The sequence below is a fragment of the Micropterus dolomieu genome, unplaced genomic scaffold (assembly GCF_021292245.1).
Source record: "Micropterus dolomieu isolate WLL.071019.BEF.003 ecotype Adirondacks unplaced genomic scaffold, ASM2129224v1 contig_13113, whole genome shotgun sequence".
Lineage (NCBI taxonomy): Eukaryota > Metazoa > Chordata > Actinopteri > Centrarchiformes > Centrarchidae > Micropterus > Micropterus dolomieu.
The window spans coordinates 1-17,241 of record NW_025742099.1 but is presented as its reverse complement, the minus strand read 5'-3'; the positions used below and the strand labels follow the sequence as shown (position 1 = coordinate 17,241).

General features: G+C 44.9%; 1 protein-coding gene across 2 annotated transcripts; it reads right to left on the bottom strand.

Annotated features, from left to right (window-relative positions):
- Positions 1 to 936: 936 nt before the first annotated feature.
- Positions 937 to 17,209, bottom strand: LOC123966303 (zinc finger protein 239-like). 2 transcript variants are annotated; one of them, XR_006823944.1, is made up of 2 exons: positions 16,949 to 17,209; positions 937 to 1,102 (listed from the first exon to the last, which is right to left on the bottom strand). XR_006823944.1 is itself a non-coding variant. In XM_046042487.1 (2 exons), the coding sequence occupies exons 1-2, from the start codon at positions 17,015 to 17,017 to the stop codon at positions 11,149 to 11,151; spliced, it is 939 nt and encodes a 312-aa protein (XP_045898443.1). In that variant the 5' UTR covers positions 17,018 to 17,209; the 3' UTR covers positions 10,076 to 11,148. The 2 variants fall into 2 exon arrangements, 1 of the variants encoding a protein (XP_045898443.1); XM_046042487.1 differs by lacking the exon at positions 937 to 1,102 and adding an exon at positions 10,076 to 12,018.
- Positions 17,210 to 17,241: the final 32 nt, after the last annotated feature.

Genomic DNA, 17,241 nt, shown 5'->3' with positions numbered 1-17,241 from the left:
AGACACAAACAGAGCAACACAAACCTGATAGGCCTATAAATGTTTCCCCCACATCTAGAAAAAAGAGTCAGCCATCATGTTGGTTGTGTGACAGTCACATGTCTGTGATCATATTCAGGCCACAGACCTGCTGGTTCCAGACTTTATTCTGGGGATGTAGTTTAACCTTATTTAGAAGAAACCAAACCATGGCCTAAACCAAGGGCTTAGAAAAGTGGAAAGGTCTTTATTTATATAAAAGGAAACAAAACATTCAGCTGGCAGGTGACAATTCAAAACAGAATATAATGCAGAAATCAGCAGCTTGTCTTTTAAGATTAAGTTACTTTCTTGGACAATGCACATTTGTTTCTTCTGTATTTAAAATGCATTGCAAGTTTTCTTATTGTGCAAATAATCCTTTCTCAAAGCATTTTCATTTGTTAGTTAACATTTGTTAGAACATTTTTAACAAATGTTAAGGAGCTCTTTGGACTTTTCCATTGTGATATTTGTGGCTCATTCTAATGTGTGCAGTCAAACAAACTTTATTCATACAGACACAGAAAAGTCAGCAGCTGTAGGAAAAGGCCCACAGCTGTTAGAAGTTTTCATTTTCGTACCGTTGTTATTCTGTCATGACGTTCTGATTAATGTTGTAACGGTTCAACTTATATCAAGAGACATCTGGTTTGAGACGTACAGAAGATTCTTGGCTTGTGAAAGCTAGAAGCACTTCAGAAAAAACACAGAAGTAGTATGAAAAGGGTCTGTGTTCATCGTGTGAAGAAATCAGCTGGATATGGGTCTGATAAAGGCCTTTGGTGACAGATGAATCAGACTTTGAAACTCTGCAAATATCACATTCTGTTTTGGAGACTTTTCAATGTCGTAATAAACATCAGAGAATAATCCGTCCACCTTTGAGTGGAATGATCTCATGAGGGCCTTGGAAGCTTTGGAAACCATTCGTCTCCACTTCTTCAGAGATCCACCGAGCTCCTCCATCATCCAGGATGTTCCCCTCACTTTCACAGGTGGAGCAGAGAGGAGTCCCGGCTGGATCCTATGAGGACGTCTGTTACCGGGCAGAAACAGGCTGCTTGTTGATTGGTCGGCCGATCTGACGGACAGTAAAAGTGGAAATTCTAATATTATTAATAATAATATTATTATAGCAGCAGAGGCTCTGAACGTCTTCATGATGATTCAGCAAATGAAAATGATTCCATGTGTGTGGAATCCAAATCAGAAATGTCTTAATGCAATAAATCTTTATTGCTCCCTCATATCTGGGGCCGACTGGGACAACAATTCAGCCCTGGCACTGTAGCCACACATTCACAACTTCGGCTACATTTGTGTACATATGGTGAAATAATATAAGCAGTAGGCCAAATTTAATGTATGTGACTGACAATGTACTCACCAGACAAAGTGAACAGCCGACTCCTAATAAGCTATTTCAGCAGCGCTGGTTAAATTTACACAGTTTTGAGGGTACAAGTCGGCTCTAGCCTGATTGACAGGTCGCCATGGTCACGACTTGTCAATCATAGATAATCCCGCTCTGAAACATAGTCTGCTTTATGGTCTGTTTTAAAATAAATGGGACCATAATTTAATAAATGAACATCATTTTATATTGAAGAAGACTTGAAACTAGCGACTGAGACTATAAACTCATCAGCAAAGTGTTTACTGGGGTAATTATTCAGCTGAGAAGTAGGGTCATTTTCCCATTATTTCTATTGGAGCCAGACTTCTTTTTGCAACCAGAAGAGTCTATAAAATTTTCAATAGAAGAATGCAGGTTTCAGGGACTCCTGTATCGGCTTCATATTGTAGACCGGAAGCTTCCCGCTTGGCCTGAAGACACCATTCTAGTCTACAACCAGGCTAACACATAATATCAGGTAACATTTAAGGTTAAGGTTAGGTTTCCTCAGAGAAGAAAGTCTTTTGGGTTTGTGCTGTGATTTCCTGTTTTATTTTGATAAATCCTTCCTCATGTTTCTCTGTGAACTTCATTCATTCTGTTTCCTGTTTGTTACTCACCTCTCCTCTCATTTCAGACCACTTCACTTCCTATGGAGGACGGACCCTGACACAATCGAAAACGAATACAGAAATTAAAAAATGCTCAATAGATAAACATAAAAAGTAAATGTACGCATTAATTAAATTATTCAATGAGACATACGTTTAAATATTTTAGGTTGCTTCTTTATATATTCACCTTCGTAACCAATGGGGATGAAGCCACAAGCTCCCGGCAAGAAAGTCCAGCCCCCAACTGTGTGATTGGATTGTGAACTGATGTTCCTGATTAGATAGTCAAATAACATGTTAATCCGAGCATCCCCATTGGTCAATCAGTAGAATTTGTAGGACAGAACTTCTTGTAACTGTAGGTTTATTTTGTACTTGTAGAATCAATCCGTACCTGTAAACTTGGGGTCTATTTCATTCTTCCTGACCGACAGAGGCACTGCTTAATACTGGATGTTATCCGTCTCGCGCAAGCGCAGGTCGAGTATTTAAGTCACCTGTGACCTGGGATGATGCGGGGCATAGCTTAAAAAGCCCACGTCATCAGGAAAAATGTCCCTTGACTCTTCTTGCAGATCCGCGAATGCAGGTTGAATTGAAGGAAGGAAGGAAGGAAGAGAGAATAACCGTCAACCACCCTGCAGCTACGGTTTCGTCCTCCAAGGGCTGCGATTAATTAGTGCAGCTGCACTCCTAAACCTGCTGTTAGATCGGTGTTTTTGCCAGCAATCAGCACGGGTTGAGGACAAGCTAGTGCGTGTCTCGCCAGCTTTGGAGTTAGGCCGGCGAGGTAAGTGTTTCCTTAGTTAAAAATAAGTTGTTGTTTTTTGAGTGAGGAGCCTGTTTTCGGATCTCCTTGACTCTTTTGTTACAATTTTTTTTACGCTTAGCAGTAATTCTTGATTGTAGACTCTCTGCCGAGTGTTTTCGCTCGTTAAAGCACGTCAAGTAAACTTTAATTTATCCTTTGGTAAAGAGCGTTGGCTCCCCGGTAGACTTAACAGCTACATATACAGTATAGGTGAATTTTTTGGTTATTAAGTGAAGGAGAGTTATTTAATTAGAGTTAAACTTAAACTGTTACTCTAAGTGATTTCACTTATGGGTACAGTTTACTTTTATTGTTAAAAGGAGGAGTTATTTTAATTTGTTTTCAATAACAAGGCAAGGACAAAAGAGCTCACTAATCTGTTATTTTGGGTGTTTTCGCTTCTAGGTAACAGTTATCGTTGTGAAAAATTTATATATAAAAGCTGCATAAATATGCAGGGTCCCACCATGTTAGGGACACATGTTTGTCGCTCCACTGCTGGCTGCAGATGGCCATGATGAATGCCCCACGTGCCTCGGTGTTATTCACTTGAGAGAGTGCATGAATTGCAGTTTTATGCCGCGGGAACTGAAGCTAGCTCGGCTAGCAGAAGTGGAAGGACTGCAGCTTGAAGGCCAGCTGCCTTCATCCGGAGTAGACATAGTCGCCCTTCATTTTCAGGTGCCCCCCCTAGAAAGAAAGCCAAGAAGGTGGATGGTTTGGCAGCCATGGTAGACACACTAGCCTCAGAGTTTGCTGAGATTAAGAGGTTGCTCCTTAACCTTCAGCCAGGCAGGGGCTGCAACCAGTGTGGACTGGCCGCCGGGAGCCCCACCCCTCAAGGATGGGATGACGATGCCCTTTCTATGAGGGCTTCCTGCAGCCAGTTCTGCGAGGACAGACCTGGGCAGGGAGAAGTGGAGGCTTCCACCCGTGCTTCTGACACTGGTTCCCAGCAGACGGGGAGCGGGTCCAGAGCAGGCTCAGAGGCTGCCCATGCTACAATTAAGCCAGTGGTCCGTATGACACTGGCACACTTGGGCTTGGATGAAGCACCAACTGCAGGGACCACAGCTGCACTAGCTGTGGTCCCTGCAGGTCTGCTGGTCTTTAGGCATCTCCCACCTGAGATGGGTTTTTCTGTGCCATCTTCCCAGCCATACATTGAGGAGCTCCAGGAATGCTGGCCAAGGCTTTTTCTCACCACACAACTGACCATGCAGAATGCCAGCAGTTACGGGCTGGGCCAGATGCTGGCTGTGGAGCTAGTTATCGCGTCCCTCGGTTTATCACCCACTGAAGTGTTGAGACCGGTTGCTCGCTGTCCTAGGCCGCAGTGTCGCATTACGGATGACTTTCTGGTGAAAGGTTATGATACAGCGGCGCGCATGGGCCGTACTGGAAACTCTTTTTCCCCACTTGATATTAGTTCTGTCCAAGTCTGTCCCATTCTCTGCAATCCTCTGCCGTGGATGCTTCCGTCCTCAGTGATGCAGCTTTGCAGGCGTTTGCCCTTATGACTAGAGAGCTTGGTAGGCTAATGGCAACACTTACCTTGGCTCGTCGCCAGGTCTGGCTGGCCCAATCCCAGCTTTTGGAGACATGTAGGAGGGCCCTGCGCACTCTACCTGTAGTACCATGGGAGCTGTTCGTCCCAGCAGCGCAGCAAGTTTGTAGCGGGGAATCCAGGCTAATCAAACTCGGCAGCAGTTTGCTGCCCTTCAGGGGCCTACACCCCCAAGAAATATCAACCCTCCTGGAAAAGGAGGCCATCCAAAGAATAGATCCTCAGATACAGCAAGGGTTTTACTTAGTTTATTTTATAATTCCGAAAAAAAGAGGGTGGGTTTCGCCCTATGCTGGACTTAAGGGGGCTAAACAAATTTCTGAAAGTTACCTTTCCACATGCTGCGTACAACAGGTGTGCTTGACGCAGTGGCAGCGCAAAGTCAGTTCACGTCCATTGATCTGAAGGACGCATATTTTCACGTCCCGATAGTGATACATCACAGGCAATATATGTGCTTTGCATTCGAAGGTGTGGCCTATCAGTTCAAGGTGCTCCCATTTGGGCTTTCCCTAGCCCCAAGGGTCTTCATGAGGTGCATGCGGGAAGCACTGGCCCTGATGCAAGCCCGTGGTATGCAGATCCTCCCATATTTGGACGACTGGCTTATCTGTGCTCCGATACAGGAACAGGTGGAGCACGACTATGCCTCCCTTCTATGTCATGTGACAAGGTTGGGCCTTACTGTCTGCCTGATCCCCAGCCCGCTAGTGCTGCTAGCCGTCTGCCTGATCCCCGGCCCGCTAGCGCTGCTAGCGTTGTTGGCTGATCGATCGGCATCAGCCCCGTCAGTGGTCCGGCCCACCCCTGCTCCTCGTGCTTTGTTGGCAGATCGGTCGACATCATCCCTGTTGGTGGTCCGGCCGACCCCTGCTCCTCGCGCTCTGTTGGCGGATCGATCGACATCGTCACCGTCGGTGGTCCAGCCAACCCCTAATCCTCGCACCAAGGCCTCATCCCAGTCGCCACGACCTCAAGGGTGGCCTCCTGGAGCTTCTGGCCCTCCCCGTTGACCCTCTGGTCGGCCCACTCTAGACCTTAGCTCAGGCTCTCGACCTCCTGACCTCCCTGGGACCCCTGCCTTACCCTTGGGTCGCCCCCCTGAATTCCCTGGTTCCCCTTCTCCGCCTTCGGGCCACCCGCCTGTATTATCTGATTCCTCTGTCCTGCCTTCGAGCCGCCCACCTGAATTCCCTGGTTCCCCTTCTCCGCCTTTGGGCTGCCCGCCTGTATTCTCTGGTTCCCCTGCTCCACCCTTGGGCCGCCCGTCGGAACTCCCTGGCTCCCCTGGTCCGCCCTCGGGACCTCCGCCCGAACCCTCTGGTCCCTCTGCTTTGCCCTCGGGACGTCCGCCTGAACCCTATGGTCCCTCTGCTTTGCCCTCGGGACGTCCGCCCAAACCCTCTGGTCCCTTTGCTATTGCCCTCGGGACACCTGCCTGTACCCTCTGGAACCCTCTTTTTCCCCAATAAAACCTGTCTATCTGAGCGCTGCATTTGGGTCCTCTCTGTCCCCACACCACACCATCGTAACATCCACAGTGGGTAGAGGCCATACTCCAGCCTGTCATTCATTTCCAGAGGGACAGGAGGTTGAGGTACAGCCTTTTTCTCAGGTTGATGGGTATGTTGACCTCTGTCACATCAGTGGGGCCGCTGGGCCTCCTGTATTTACAATCCTTCCAAATGTGGATCAATTGCCTCCATTTCCGCAGTTACACAGATCCAAGAGAGTCAGGGTATCCACCCAATGCCTACTAGTGTTACGGCCATACGAGGTAGTGGTAACTGACGCGTCGCGCACAGGGTGGGGGGCAGTGTGGCAGCACAGGGTTGAGAGTGGCCTCTGGATGAGCCAGGAAGGGATGGAGCGCATAAATGGGCTCGAGCTCCATGCTATCAGTTTGGCGCTGCACGAGTTCCTGCCGTATTTGAGACGCAGGCATGTTGTTGTTCGATCCGACAACACGTCGGCTGTCTACCATGTAAATTGGCAAGGGGGCACCAGGTCGGCTAAGTCGCTGCAGGTGGCACGGCGATTCCTGGTATGGGCTTTCCCCCGCTTGGCCAGCCTCAAGGCTATGTACTTGCCGGGGCCACAGAACATGGTGGCAGACTACCTCTCCCGCCAGATGCCTCCCGCTGTGGAGTGGAGACTCCACCCGGGGGACCTGTTTGCCTCAGAGTCCACAACCCACTGCTCCCTTTGGTTTTCACTGGGGGAGGAAAAGAGTTCGTTGGGACAGGATGCCCTGGCACACCCGTGGCCAGATCGTCTCCTCTATGCCTTTCTGCTATTCCCACTGATAACGGTTATGTTGCACAGGGTGCAGCAGAGCAACCACAGGTTCCTGTTGGTGGCCTCAAACTGACCAGGGAGACTCTGGTTTCCATTGATGCACAAGCTTTTAGACGGGGTCCCATGGTGCCTTCCCAGGATGCAAGACCTGCTGTCACAGATGGGGGGTGTTAGATCCCGAGTCACCCCTGTTCAGGAGGTACTGGACCAGCTCTCCGTCTTAAAGGGTCCGATCCTCTAGGCCTATGGGTATTACCCTAGTAGGTATGACTGAGGACTGTTTAAGCTGGTGTCGAAGAGATTCGCCTGGCTTCTAACTGTCTTCTTCCGAACGCCTACCCTGCTTACTCTGAGATAGCACCTGACTGAATAGCCCTAGAGCCAGATACCACCCCAGCCACGCCCGTTAACGACAGCTCTCTTCTCATTGATCAGTGCACTTGGTATGGTTGCCAGGTTGGTATTTAGTGGCCAGGAAAATAGGCCCCAAGGATAAGTTAATTTCAGTGGCTAGATTAACCTATAAGAACCTCAAAGATGTTAAACACACTTTATCTAATTGATTACTACCTTAGTGAGGAAATAACTTCAATGTCGACTATCATTCTTTAAATGCAGTGATTATATATTTTATTGCATAAAATTAGCAAGGGCAAGCATACAACTAAAATTGGTTAAAATTGAGTAAAAATGATAAAACTGTTAAAATTCAAAACCTGATACGAATAGCTGAGCTTGAGTGTTTTTGGTTATCTTCTTTTTGGAGAGTAAGGGAGGGGTAGGAGCTGTCCCGGCTGGTGAAATCCTTCCTCCGCTGCTGGGCTGATGACCCTGGTGGAACCTTGAGGCTTTGTCCAAAGCCCTCAAATTGTCTTCAAAAGTCTTCAGTCTTCATTGCATCATGAGTGAGAGAAAATCTTCAGAGTCCGATAATTCTTCAGTTGGTTTGGTCGTTGTGGTTACCCTCTGTGGCTCGATCTCTTGAAGTCCCCTGAAGAATCTCTGAAGTGTTCCCTAGTTGTTTGCTGTTCAAATCCCCATCTATTGTCTTGGGCTCTTGGTCCGGTGCGGTGATGGTCTTGCTCCAAGTCCGATGCCTCTTGAGATCTGCCGAGGAATAACCCCGATCTCTTTCTGGCTTCTCTTTATATATACTATTCCGTGGCTGATTTCTTTGTCATATCAGCCACCACCCTTATCCTGTCCATGTGACTACTGTCACATAGCTTGTTCATCCTTAAATTCAGTTGGGCCAGAGATGTCCTTATTTGGCCATTTCATTTCCCCTTGCTGACCCTTCTCTCCCAATGACTCATAGTCATGATGTCTTCACCCAAACTTAGTGACCTTTTGCACAGTTATTTAACCTTTACCCTAATTCTCCGTACTTTAACCATATTATGTATTTTACAATCAGAAGATCAATTCAATTTATTAACCATCATATCATGTTTAATACCAAATATCTTTCTTTTAATTATTATTCAATATATTGCTTATAGTATTGTTAAGCTCTGTGTTTTGCAGATGGAAGTATGTTGCACTTCCCTTTTCTCACTCATTGTTTTCTTCTTTGCGACCTGATAGCAAGAGCATTGGGATCTCAACTTATTTGACAGGGGCCACATCTGTCATCCGAGCCCGAAATGCCTGCAGCTATGGGGGGGGGTGCCTCTGAGTGAGATTTGCACTGCAGCCACCTGGGCTACACCATGCACCTTTGCCTGTTTTTATTGGGTCAATGTCGCTGCTCCCCATGCAGTAGCAGCAGCTGCCTTGCGGGAACTCTCTGACCGCTCACGGTAAGGTGGGATTCCTCGTGATGACGTTGGTAGCAGTCATCCAGTGTTAAGCGCTGCCTCTGGCGGTCAGGAAGAATGAAATAGAACGAGAGTTACATATGTAACTACGGTTCTATGAATTCTGGATGACTGCCAGAGTTCTCTGTCACTCAGAATCTTGGCGAGAAAGATTTTGTAGGGACATTTTTCCTGATGACGTGGGCTTATATAAGCCACGCCCCGCATCATCCCAGGTCACAGGTGGCTTTGTTGATATTAAATACTCGACCTGTGCGTGCGCAAGACGGATAACATCCATTTGGGACTATATTTATTCCACAGTCCTGCAGCCAGATCAGCATGTTAACTCAAAACCTCACCTTCTTTTGTGGTTAAGCTCATATATCGATTAGTGTACCTTTCAATTCTGCATTGCAAAGTCAGTCTCTCCGTCCTTTGTCTTCTGAGTCCTGAGTTTCACTTGATGGACACCAGAGCTCATGATGTTGATTTTTAAGATGGTGGTATCAGGTTCTCCTAGCCACGGTCAGGTCAGGCAATTTCTGAGTCACTAAAGTGTCTCAGGTTGTCAGAGTTGCTCTTGACCTTTCTTGCTGGTCTGTCATAAATCAAGAAACTGTCATCCAACGTTTCCATTACTGACCTCCTGAGTTCTGCTAAGGTCACGAGATAGCCGAGGATCCTTTGGAAGTTCACTGGACAGATTTAAAATTCTTCATTGTTCATTATTTGTTGAATAAACGAGTGGAGAAACATGAAATGCAGATGCTTCGTGCTCCAGGGCTCACTGAACGGTCAGGATGAAAATGATGTGAATAAAATGCTGCAGCCTTTACAGTCACCAGATCTCAAACTAGTTTCACACATGTGGAAGATTTTGGAGCAACATGTTCTGCACCACCATCGCTATAACACTTTTAATGAAGGTCATCGCTATAATGACTTGCGCATATATTTATAACACAATATAATGCTTCCAATTAGAGATTATAACAATTGTTATAATCACTTACAAACATGCATTAGGCGCTATAGCAAAGTTCATAACCTTTTAATTTAATGTTTTATAACTAATAGTAATCCCAGTTTATACCACTGTGCGCCAAGAATCTCCGACCATGTTTCATAGTTAATTACACTATCGACTCTGCCTCGTTATAAATACACTTCAGTCACAATTTAGAATTACTGATATAAAGTGGACTGTCGACCTGTCCAGGGTGTTACCCGTCTTTCGCCTGATGCCATCTGGGATTGGCTCCAGCCAACCCTGTATGCAGGATAAGCAGTTGACGATGGATAGATGGATATAAAATGGAGTAATAGCTTATAGAAATGTGTAATGTTATATAGCATGTCTTTGTTTGTTTTAAGTGAAGTGTAATAATAATAATGTAATATATTACAGGTGGACATAATACCATATGAACTAAATATGAACTAATAAGTACTTAACACGTAATTGTTTGCTGTAAGTAAAGTGACACATTTTGCGTTTGAAAACAACTTTTATTTACGTTTCTTCACTTTATGAACAATTTGTATGCATTTTGAACATTTTGGAGTTTAGCTCAAAAGCACAACATAATTACATCAAGGAAACTCATTCTCAGGGTGGCGAGAGATTGCTCAAGAGAAGAACTGTTGCCAACCATATAACATCATGTAAGAAGAGGCTCAGATGTTGTCACAGGTGCAGTGGACAATTGGAGACATCGTGGCAACTGCTCTACAAAACATTTTAAAGTTATTGAATGGGTAAACTGATTGGGCAGTAGGGATGAGAATCTCTTGGCACCTCACGGTTTGATTACAATTCAAAGGGCAACGATCCATCTTGATGCATCTTTTTTTCTAATTTCCTAATTAATTTGCACATTCAATCCAATCCTCAATTGCTTAAAAGGACTAGTTCACATCACTGATTTACTTTACTAGCCTCAGCTCCTCCTGGTCACCAGCGTCCTTCCTTTAACAACCAGTTGTCACTCCTCTGGACACTGAAATATAATTTAACTATCAAGATGTACAGTATGTGAACAGGACACCAGTTTAATGCAGCAGTTCTACGTCGCTTTGGATAAAAATAGCAGCTAAAAAAAAGAAAATGAATGAATTCCTACAACTAATTTAACCTTCACTTTTCCAGCGGTTGCAGAAACAACAGACTCAACGGACAGACTGTGACCTACACTGCACATTTACTGCCAGACTACCAACTTCCTAAGTAACTTAAATATTTTGCTGTGCTACCTTTACCACCTCTCTCCATACCACCTGTTTGTTGGAGCTTTTGACCACATCACATTGCCTTCTTAAAGGGTCAGTACACTCTTATTTCAGCTGATAACTAATCTGTATGGGTATTTAGTAGTGTTGTTGATGGATTCAGGTCCAAATCTGATTCTGAATTCTACATATAGCGCTATAAAAAAGCAGTGACTGCCCTCTACTGTATGGGACTACTGCAAATTAGTTTTGCTATTGGCTGATAAAACCTCTGGACTGACGCTTTCCAGCTCTATCCAAATCACACTTCCTCAGCTGTCATCACATGACGTTAATCCAGCACAGTCACATGATAACAGGTGGTTGTATTCAGGGCAGGAGAAACAGCTAGCTCGGCTCTGTGAAAACTGTCACTCTGATGCTTTGTGGATGCATTTGTGTCTTCTAAAGGTTCTCCTGTTGGTATAAGATTTGCCACATTGGTCACAGTTGTACGGTTTCTCTCCAGTGTGAACACGTTGGTGGATTTTTAGGTTACCTGATATAGTGAAAGCTTTTCCACACTGGTCACAGCTGTATGGTTTCTCTCCAGTGTGAACACGTTGGTGGCTTTTTAGGTTACCTGATATAGTGAAAGCTTTTCCACACTGGTCACACCAGTATGGTTTCTCTCCAGTGTGAACACGTTGGTGGCTTTTTAGGTTACCTGATGTAGTGAAAGTTTTTCCACACTGGTCACACCAGTATGGTTTCTCTCCAGCATGAACACGTTGGTGGCTTTTTAGGGACTCTGATCTACTGAAAGTTGTTCCACACTGGCCACAGCTGTACGGTTTCTCTCCAGTGTGAACATGTTGGTGGTGTTTTAGGTTACCTGATGTAGTGAAACTTTTTCCACACTGGTCACAGCTGTACGGTTTCTCTCCAGTGTGAACACGTTGGTGGCTTTTTAGGTTACCTGATGTAGTGAAACTTTTTCCACACTGGTCACACCAGTATGGTTTCTCTCCAGTGTGAACACGTTGGTGGACTTTTAGGTCACCTGATTGAGGAAACCTTTTTCCACACTGCTCACACTTGTACGGTTTCTCTCCAGTGTGAGCACGTTGGTGGTTTATTAGATGGACTAGTCTAGTGAATGCTTTCCCACACTGGTCACAGCTGTACGGTTTCTCTCCAGTGTGAAAACTCTGATGAATCTTCAAATATCCTGATGTTGTGAAGGATTTGTCACAGTGCTGAAAGCGATGATGTTTGAGTCCATCTTCTCCTGTCTTTCTCTATATCAACATAGAAAAACAGGAAGTGAGATGTCATGGTGGAGCCATAAATGACAGATCACATCTTTGTAATCACACAACATACTGTACCACATAATGAGCACATACACACTCAGTACTGAATACTAAATAAGTAACAGAGGTGGAAAGTAACAAATTACAATTAGTTACTGCAATTGAGAAGTTTTTGTAATTTTTTTAATCTGTACTTTTAAAGGTTCAGTGTGTAATATTACTGAGGATCTATCAACAGAAATGCAATATAAGATCCATAACTATGTTTTCAGTAGTGTATCAAGATCTTACATAATGAACTGTTTTGTTTTCATTACTTTAGAATGAGACATTTATATCTACATAACCACAAGCACCCCCTTCTTTGGAGGTCGCTGTATTTTGTCAGCATGTTTCTACAATAGCTGACAACGAACAAACAAACAGCGTTACAGCGTGCGTTTCGTCATCACGGCGTTCTTCTTCTGCTTGTGTAATTCTGGACGTGTAGATGTCTGTCACTACGTTGAATAGTCCAAAGAAGAAGAGGGAATAATAACAGTAATAAACAGTCTATGAGTAGTCTTCTGGTTTATTAAAAGAAGAGCAGTGACATTTGAACAAATGAACGAGCACAGATGTTACATAACAGGAGAGCCGACAGCCTGTGGATCTTTATACCATGAAGCCAGACGGAGTCGGGACAGATACAGACAGCTGACGGCAGAAATCACGGATGTTGGATTTTCCCAGATGGAAGGCTATAATGTGGGTCAGATATTTTCAAATCAGTGCTGAAGTGGTCTGTTTTCTGCTGGACAGGTAATTAACTTAAGTTTGTCAGACTTTAGAGATGCAAATGAAAGCTGTTTGATAGTTTTAGCTAAGCTGGCCATAATCACAGAGACGTGTTCCCCCTGTCAGTGGTGTGAAATATGGATTAATTTCATGTCGCCTACTTATTCTCAAGCCAGTGGTTTGGCTTTGCCGGTCATGTTAGCAAGACAATCAGTTGATCAGTAACGTTAATTGGCAGCATGGAAGCATCAGCCAGCTAAACCTTTCCTGCCCTGGTAGAAAAAATCATCTACGGTTAGTTGGATTGGTTTATTGTCCAGGGCTGTGCTTTGACTTGTGGTGTTAACTTCATGTAGTTACTCTCTCTCCAGCGCTCTGTTTTGGCTTTGTCCGTTACGTTCGTGAGACAATCAGCTGATCACTAATTAGCAAGAAAACAGCAGCTTCCAGTGACGAAGCTCAGATCAGCCAATTAAACTTTGTAGCTTAAATATGTAGCTGGTTTGTAATTTCATGCAATTTGCAACCCTCACCACTTACATACGTAACCTTTAAAGGCAGGTTAGGTAAGTTTGAGAAATTAGCAAGAAACTGCTGGATTTTGAAAGTATCCAAGAGAGAAACTCCCACCCCCTTCTTTCTGGGCTCCTTCCAAAGCGATGCCCCCAAAACATGTGAATGGGCATTGCCGACACCGCTGGAGGACGAGCACAGTGTGACGAGAGTAGAGGAGCGCAATGCAGCGTCTCACATGAGGGGTAAGAAAACATCTAAATGTATCATCTTGAAAATAAACAACTAACCCAGTTAAAGAAGTAAGCAGGTTTAAAAAGATTGAGTTTCAATAAGTAACGAGCTGGCTAGCTAACTGTTAGTACAGGTAGCTGTGCTAACAGATGCGGTAACATTGGGCTAAGCTAAAAAACAGGCCGATACCCATTTTCCTGTTTCCATCAGTTACACTACACGAACGTCGAACGAAGTCGTGTCTCCTAACATGTTTGTTGTTTTGCATGTCAGAGCTTCCACGATGTCAGCATTATTGTCTCTGATGAGGACTGCGCTTAGAGCCAAGCAGAGACCGGGACAGAACCAGGACCTGCCTGGGGTCGAGGCGAAGCAGAGGAGGCATTGTTATTATATACTACTAAAACTTAAAATACTGTTCACCAATCAGTCAAACACAGTCATCTGTGTTAGTGAGCACTTCTCCTTTGCCGAGATAATCCATCCACCTCACAAACTATGAATGTGATGGTAATTATTTTTATCACTTCTTCATCTAGTGAGGAAAGTGAAGATATTACAGGAGGTGAAGTTGGTACCAATGATTAAAAGGCTGTAAAGGCACGTGCTGCTTATTGGGACAGTAATCTATTTATTAACATAATCCATTTAGGAAAAGGTTTTATAGCCCACATACACACCAGCTTTCAATATCCACCTGTTCTAAGTGGAGTTTATACAGGAAAGAGGTCTATTATCCAAATAGACCTCTACAGAAAATTGCAGTGCTGGAAACCAAGATCCACAGGTTAGAAGTGAATGTGGAAGTGAATGGATTATGTGGCAATGACACCACTTTACCGCGGACCCAAAACAGCGGACAAGAGCATGCTAACATACAGCTAATTAGCACCAACAAGACTACAAAGAAGCAGGAGGCCTGTGTACGGGGTAATAAATCTGAAAGTGTTAGTCCTCCCTGGAACGCTCTTGGTGCAAAGCCTAAGAGTAAATCATTTCCTTGGGAAATAGGAGGACGAGTAACAGGCAGGATTTGTGAATTCCTCTTCTCGAGCAATTTTTCTAAATATCTACAGGACTTTGACTGTGTTGTTATTGTTGGTGATTTTAACATCCATGTTGACAACCCCCAGGACAGAGGGACTAAAGAACTTTGTTGTGTTCTTGATAATTATGGACTGACTCAACATGTGACGAGGCCCACACACAATAAGGGACACACTTTGGACTCGGTCATCTCCAAGGGTCTGGACATTTCCAAGGTTGTGGTGACGGATGTTGCTCTCTGTGATCATCCCTGTGTTTTCTTTGAGAGTGCAATCTGCGTGCACACAAATATTAAAGCAGAGGTGATCACAAAACGGCATATCACTGAAAACACTAGTGAAAAATTTATTGAGGCTTTCTCCTCAACACCCGCCCTCTCACGGGTCTCAGTCAATGAGCTTATAGATAATTTCAGTTCTAAAATTACAAATGTTATTGATGCCGTTGCACCAGCCAAGGTGAAGGTGGTCTCTGGTAAGAGAAGATCTCCATGGAGAAATGCCATGATGGTTAGAACTCAAAAAAGAGAGTGTCGAAAAGCTGAACGCAGGTGGAGGAAAACAAACCTCCAGGTTCATTATGACATCTATAAAGAGAGACTTCGCATTTATAATTTAGAACTGAGAAATACAAGGCGGTCCTTCTTCTCTGACATCATCACCAAAAACACTAATAATGCACGTGTCCTGTTTGCTACTGTCGACCGGCTAACCAACCCTCCTGTGTCTGTAGCCTCTGACCTTCTATCCACCAGGGCCTGCAATGAATCTGCCTCCTTCTTCACAGACAAAATTCAAACAATTAGACAAGCAATCAGTGCCTCCATGTCAGTAACAGGATATGTCGACTGCACCTCAGAAGACCCATCTGTAAAACTTCTGAAGTTCACTGATGACACAACGGTCATCGGCCTCATCCGTGAGGTTGATCAGCTGGCTCTCTGGTGCGGTCAGAACAACCTGCAGCTTAACACGCTCAAAACTGTGGAGATGACTGTGGACTTCAGGAGGAGCCCCCCCCACTCTGCTCCCATCACCATAATCAACAGCCCTGTGTCTGCTGTGGAATCCTTCAGGTTTCTGGGAGCCCAACACCTCCATCACTGTCTGGTTTGGATCTGCCACCAAAAAGGACAGGAGCAGACTACAACGGACAGTCAGGACTGCAGAAAAGATCATCAGTGCCAACCTGCCCTCCATTCCGGACTTTTACATCTCACCTTGGACACAACCTGTTCCAGCTCTTCCCCTCTGGTAGGCGCTACAGAGCACTGTACGCCAAAACCAACAGACACAGAAGCAGTTTCTTCCCACAAGCCATCACTCTGATGAACAGCTGATTTCTGACTCACAGTGTCAGGAACAATTCCTCAACTCAGAAACTCTCTAATCAGCACCTGTTTACTGGTTTCCATTATTTATTTACCATTCTCTATTTCAGTGCTGTTCATACTGTTATATTGTAGAAACTGTATACCATTCCACCTACCTCAAGTCATAACTCCTGCACACACACAAGGTCAGAGGCACACTGTGTACATGTGTACATGTATATGTACCTGTACATCACATCCCCCTCCTGACATGTACATCCTTCATTTTTTTTGTTCATAGTGTGTATATTTGCGCTGTAGTCAGTGTCTGATTTTATTTTAATTATTGTTATTTTGTATGAGTACGCACATTGTGAGCAATGTACAATCCAGAGTCAAATACCTCGTATGTGTTCACATACCTGGCAATAAAGCTGATTCTGATTACATAAAACATCGTAGAGCTACAAGAAAAAACTTTAATATAATGATAACGCAGATGACTCTGCCTACTGTTACAGTACCTCACATCACTTAACAGACAGTGAACGCAAACATCAGAAGAGGAAAACTAAACTCCAGACTGACTCTGATCTCTACAAAGAGTCTCCACAGATACTATTTAGAGCTGAAACCTGCACGACGATCATTCAGAGAACAATAATGCAGGCAGACTGTTTGTCACTGAGAGAAACTCACCAACACACGAGCAAATATAATGACTCTGCTTCATTTTCACCATCATTGTTTGTTCTGCGCGCTCCCGACACAACGCGGGCCGCACCGCGCATGCGCCGCGCGGGAAAATGGCGACAGTTACACAACAAAGAAAAGAGAAATGTTTTCTTTCAGCTTCTCTTCAAGATGAAAACAGGAACCACGGAGACACTTTGGAAATCAAACCACGTCAACACAAACCCTGGAGCGGGTTTTCAGGCTCTGATCTCTAACAACAGAATGAACGGATGATACACGGACCCTCGAGACTCTTCCTCGTGTCTTTAGTCTCGTGATGAAGTCATGAACACTGACCTGAACATCGGCGCTATCAGAGCACGAGGCTGCTGTTTGGCTCCTGCGGTCCGGGTTCTGGTTCTCCATCGTCCTGCAGGTCTCCGCTGTGACTGGTGGACCGTGTTGTCCTGGACCGAGTCTGGATTCTGGTCTCGGAGCTCTTCAGGCTGAGATACAGGAGCGCTGCGGGATCCCGCGGAGTGTTCTCGCGATGTCACGGCGTCTCGCCCCGCCCCTTAGTTACTGTCGCTAAGGCCGTTTAGAAACACGGCTCCTTGATTTCAGGCAGAAGATGAAGTTTAGTTAGTTGG